This window comes from Rattus rattus, chromosome 2 (assembly GCF_011064425.1).
Source record: "Rattus rattus isolate New Zealand chromosome 2, Rrattus_CSIRO_v1, whole genome shotgun sequence".
Classification (NCBI taxonomy): domain Eukaryota; kingdom Metazoa; phylum Chordata; class Mammalia; order Rodentia; family Muridae; genus Rattus; species Rattus rattus.
The window spans coordinates 102059895-102065816 of NC_046155.1; the positions used below are offsets into that span (position 1 = coordinate 102059895).

At 37.2% G+C, this 5922-nt stretch overlaps 1 protein-coding gene across 2 annotated transcripts; it reads right to left on the reverse strand.

Annotated features, from left to right (window-relative positions):
* Positions 1-370: 370 nt before the first annotated feature.
* LOC116894030 (olfactory receptor 52Z1-like) lies at positions 371-4720 on the reverse strand. Of its 2 annotated transcripts, XM_032895748.1 has the most exons (2): positions 3804-4720; positions 371-389 (listed from the first exon to the last, which is right to left on the reverse strand). In XM_032895748.1, exons 1-2 carry the CDS (start codon positions 4718-4720, stop codon positions 371-373), a joined length of 936 nt encoding a protein of 311 aa, XP_032751639.1. The 2 variants fall into 2 exon arrangements, with proteins under 2 accessions (XP_032751639.1, XP_032751638.1); XM_032895747.1 differs by lacking the exon at positions 371-389 and having other exon boundaries at positions 3773-4720.
* Positions 4721-5922: the final 1202 nt, after the last annotated feature.

Genomic DNA, 5922 nt, shown 5'->3' on the forward strand with positions numbered 1-5922 from the left:
CCACTTAATACCAGATCATGTTCCCCTGTCTCCTACCACCCCCATCCCCTTTCCTCCCCTGTTTCTCCCTCCTTCCCCACTTGTGTTTTTTTCTCCCCCCCCCCAACGGGGACTGAGGCGTCTTCACTTGGGCCCTTCAGCTTGTTGATCTTTTTGAGTTCTGTGGATTGTGTCTTGAATATTCTGTACTTTTTTTCAGCTAATATCTACTTATTAGTGAAAACATACCATTCACGTCTTTTTTGGTCTGAGTTACCTCACTCAGGATGATATTTTCTAGTCCCATCCATTTGCCTGCAAAACCCAGAATGTCCCCATTCTTAATAGCTGAGAAGTATTCCATTCTGTAAATGAACTGTATTTTCTGTATCTAGAAGAATAGAAGTATTCTATTCTTCTGTCGTGGGACATCTGGGCTGTTTCCAGCTTCTGGCTATCACAGATAAGGTCGCGATGAACATAGTGAAACATGTTCCCCTATGGCATAGTGGGGCATCTTTTGAGTATATTACCAAGAGTGGTATTTCTGGGTCATTAGGTAAGTCTATTTCCAATTTTCTGAGGAAACTCCAAATTGATTTCCAGTGGTTGTACCAACTTGTCATCCCACCAGCATTGGAGGAGTATTCCTCTTTCTCCACATCCCCGCCAACATGTGTTATCATGTGAGGTTTTGATCTTAGCCATTCTGGTGTAAGATAAAATATCATGGCCATTTTGATTTGCATTTCTCTGATCACTAAGGACTTTGAACATTTCCTTAGGTGTTTCTCTGCCAATCGAGATTCCTCTGTTGTGAATTCTTGGTTTAGTTCTATACTCCATATTTGATTGGGTTGCTTGGTTTTTGGTGGTTAGTTTCTTGAGTTCTTTATTTATTTTGGATATTAGCCCTCTATTGGATGTGGGATTAGTGAATTTTTTCCCCCAATCTGTCGGTTACTGATTTTTCTTACTGACTATGTCCTTTGCCTTACAAAAACTTTCCATTTTTATGAGGTCCCATTTATCAATTCTTGATCTTAGAGCGTGGGCCATTGGAGTTCTCTTTAGGAAATTTCCCCCTGTGCCAATGAGTTCAAGGCTCTTTCCCACTCTCTCATCTATTAGATTGAGTGTATCTGGTTTTATGTTGAGGTCCATGATCCACTTGCACTTGAACTTTGTGTACAGTGACAAATATGGCTCTATTTTCATTTTTCTACATACAAACAGCCAGTTAGACCAGCACTATTTATTGAAGATGTTTTCTTTTTTCCATTGTCCTTTAAAAATTTTAATTGGCTGATTAAAAGTGCAAAGTTAATCCTACTTTGGTTCTGGTAGGTGTTTGGGGACAGCGCTAATCAGAGGTACCTGATACTGCCCTCCAGTGATACTCCAGCCATCATCACTGAGTACAGAATGTACACAGCAGTAGCTTTGCTGCAGCTATAATGACAGATACAGGGAAGCCTGTGGATTCTGCTCTCCTATGATTTCAGAATTTTGATTTTTAGCCTTAAATGCTGAAATGTTGTCAACTTGTACCATATGCTTTAAATTTATCTTTATTTCTGACAGTAGGATTGAAACAATTAGGAATACATTGTTTCTTAAGATATTACTTTTAATGTATATCATGTACAACCATAGAACAATTAATATAGTTACTTTACACATTCAGCTTACGCTGAACTATGGGCCTTTTTCCCTCATCCTCTCATAGCAAGTTTGGTGTCTTGGCTCCTTAGTTATTTGCTCATACAAATACAAAGAATTAGCATCCCCAGAATGGAGACAATGTTGTATACATCGTTTTTGGTGTGCCTGTTTTCTCCACTTTTACACACACAGTGCTTATGTCTTCTTAAATTCACAGCAATGATGGTGATGACCAGAGAAGTTTTGTTTTTAACAAAATTTTCCAGTACCAAGAAATTTCTATTTAGATGTGAACATTATTGATAGGCATTAATAGGTATGGAACATTTCATCTGTAGAGTTGTTGTAGTTAGTTTTGAATGTGTATATCATGAATTTTGAAAAATATACATTGTGGACTAATACGTTTATGTATACATTTTCTTTGCCCATTGATAATAGCTACTTTTTGTTAGATTATGTCAAACAGCCATCCTAACACTCTGTCAATGCAAAAGGAAAATCTTAAACTACTCCTCTCAATGATGAAACACAACAACCAGAAAGCTGAACACACTTTTACAATACAATGATAAAAACAAATCTATGTCCTGCATATTTTACTGGGTAAATTGGATATTTGACAGACTATACATGATAATAACTGTATTTAAGACCATACCATATGTAGAAAACAGGAATAGCTCCCTATACAATCACAAAATAATACGTTAGTGCAGTATATACCTTTCTTGTAAAAGAGATATTGATAGAGCATTTAGTTTTAAATTTATTTTTGTTAAAGTCTTTCCTTAAACATTTCTACAATATAAATGATATTTTAATTGTTCTTTTATTTTATGCAAATATAATGCATATATGACTTTATATATGTCTGACTGAGTTAGTGCTTCCATGTATTTGAGATGATATAACATGTATCATTTTACATTACTAATTTTTTCTGTAAAAGATTTAAAAAGCTTTATTTCTGAACAAGTGCTTAATTGCAACTTCTCCTGTGACAATTCTACCACAGCATAGTTTTAAGATGCATTTTTAACAAATATACCTAGGGCATTCATGACATTATTTTTCCGTCCCCTTTCACCTTCTGTGCTGTGAGCACGTATAAAAATTAGAGAGTTACATGGGTTCTTGTTTAAGTGACTATTTGGGATAACTCCGTATTTATTTACTTTATTTGTTTTATGCCCTGACATCCTTATCATGACCTTTGCTTCCTAATGAATTTTTGTTACCACTGTTATTAACTCTAAATATGAAAATGGCTGGGATCCTGCAGTCCACACTGCCCTCTTTAATGACCAAGAGAGGGAATTGCTCTTTTCTCATTTATTTAGGGAGAAGTAAATTTGATTCATTTCAATAGTTTAACACATGTGGTAATGAAGTTGAATCCTCTGTGTTTTATACTACAATTCTTACTCTGAATATTTCATCATTGCATGTTCCTGGATTGTCTAAGAAAGGAAGAGAAACAAAGATTTGCTTCTTTCTGGAAAAAATCACTTAATGAAATACAGATTAGTTTTCAATTCATAATAAAATAATGCCCAGATTATTTTCACGTTATGCTTGGCACTTTTGGGATTACTACGCAGCTCATTGTATTTAAGCTTTCAAATCATAGAATGTGTATACACATACATATTTTTTCATGTAGATAGGTTACAGCTGAATATTCAAGAGCTTAGGAAGAGTTACAGGACCATAATTGAACAAGACCTAAAATTCTGATCTTGAACTCAGAGCATAAATGATCAAAGACTAAACCATACTGCTGATATGGAATTACACTTTCTCTGTAGTATTATCTTTCCCCATTTCATACAAAAATATCTTACAGGTTGATATGGGATTTTTGCTTTCAATTGCTTGGTCTAAGAGTGTAGGCCCTATTCTTAGTTCTTTGGAGGATGTTAAAAGTGACCTGAATATGGAACAGGAATTAAGCTATCCTTGGACTACTAAGAACTCACCATTATACTTTTACTCCAAAATGACTGTCATTCTCATTCTTAATGCTGCCATGACAATTTTAGGAGTAACTTCAGATGCTCTTAGTTATATAGTTTCTATAAATAACATTAAGATCAACCTTACATGATTACATCAAAAATATGTCTTAGTGAATGCAAGAAAACATCTGGAAAAACCTGTCTTGAATTTGCTTTGTCTTCACTCCATATATGATAGGGTTGAGAGTAGGGGGTACCACCACATAGAGGTTAGCAAAAAGAATGTGCATGTGACGTGGTATGCTGTGACCCCCAAAACGGTGAGCAAAAAAGGTAAAGAGAGAAGGTGTATAGAACAGAAGGATGACACAGACATGGGAGCCACATGTACCCAGAGCCTTGAGTCGGGCACTTTGAGAAGGTATTCTAAATACCGTATGGAGTATAAGGGTGTAGGAGATTATTATAAGCACAATGTCTAGACCTATAGAAAATAAAGGCACAGTCATTCCATAGTAAATATTCACTTTGATGCTGTCACAGGCCAACCTTGCAATGCCCATGTGTTCACAGTATGAATGATGAATGATGCTCCTGCCACAATAAGTGAGTCGATAAACTAGAAAGACCAAGGGAAAACAGATGAAGAAGCTTCTACTCACAGATACGATGCCTATTCTGCAGATTACTGATGGGGTTAGAATGGTGGTATATCTTAGTGGATAACAGATGGCTACATAACGGTCAAATGCCATAGCCAGCAGTATGGCTGACTCTGTTACAAACATGAAGTGCAGAAAAAACATCTGAGACACACAGCTAGCGAAAGAAATGCCTCCAGCTTGGAACCAAAAGATGGCAAGAACCTTTGGTGTGGTCACTGTAGATAGAATGATGTCAGCTAGGGCCAACATGGAGAGGAAAAGGTACATTGGTTCATGAAGGCTGTGTTCTGTGAAGATCAGGAATATTAATAGGGTATTGCCTATTAGGGCCACTATGTACATTGAACAGATGGGGATGGAGAGCCAAAGGTGTACATCTTCTAATCCTGGGATACCAATCATGGTGTACCAAATGTCTCTAAGGTTGGTGTGATTTGAAGACATTATCATTTCTTCTCTGTCCTCAGACACTAAATCTTGGAGCTGAAGGAAAATAGGAAATCATAAAAATTTGGATTATTTTATTATATTATTAAGAGATAACACTTTATAGACTTACTAAATTAACAATTGGTTGGCACATATTTTTCAGTGATAGTTAGGCAGAGTTTATTAACAGTCAAATATAAACTTGAAAACATACACTGTTGACAAAGGTGATGATTAAACTTAAAAAACAAAACTTTAAATATTAAAGTGAAGTTTACATACTGTGCCAAAAGTTTTGTTTTAACATCAAATACGCAAGCAAATCCAAGGAAGGTTGGAAGGTTTTGCACATCATGGCTGTTTTTTTCTTTTATTGGATATTTTCTTTATTTACATTTTAATGTTATCCCTGTTCCCGGTTTCCCCTCCAAAAACCACCTATCCCATCCTCCTGCTCCTTGCTTCTATGAGGGTGCTCCCTGAGCCTCTCACCTACTCCCTCCCACCTCCCAGTCCTGGCATTCCCCTACACTGGAAAAAGAGCCTTCACAGAACCAAGGGTCTCTTCTCATTGATGCCTGACAAGGCCATCCTCTGCTACATATGCAGCTGCAGCCATTGGTTACTCCATGTATACTCTTTGGTTGGTGGTATAGTCCCTATTAGCTCTGGGGAGCCTGTTTGGTTGATATTCTTGTTCTTCCTATGGGGTTGCAAACAACTTCAGCTCCTTCAGTCCTTTCTCTAATTCCTCCATGGGGGACCCCATTCTTAGTCCAATGTTTGGCTGTGAGCATCCACCTCTGTATTTGTCAGGCTCTGGCAGAGCCTCTCAGAAGACAGCTATTATAGGTTCTGGCCAGCATGTACTTTTGGTATCCACAATATTGTCTGTGTTTGGTGGCTGTATATGGGATGGATCCCCAGGTGTGGCAGTCTCTGGATGGCCTTTCAGCCTCTGCTCCACACTTTGTCTCTCTATTTCCTCCTGTGAGTATTTTGTTTCCTTTTTAAAGAAGAACTGAAGCATCCACAATTTGGTCTTCCATTTTCTTGAGCTTCATGTGGTCTTTAAATCATATTTTATTCACTTATCAGTGAGTGCATACTGTGTGTGTGTGTGTGTGTGTGTGTGTGTGTGTGTGTGTGTGTGTGTGTGTGTATGGTTTTGGTTTTGGTTTTTTTTTTTTCAATTGGGTTATCTCACTCAGGATGGTATTTTC

What these genes read in the sequence shown, in the direction of transcription:
- LOC116894030 (XM_032895747.1), bottom strand. Translation starts at nt 4,720, where the DNA reads ATGATAATGTCTTCAAATCACACCAACCTTAGAGACATTTGGTACACC.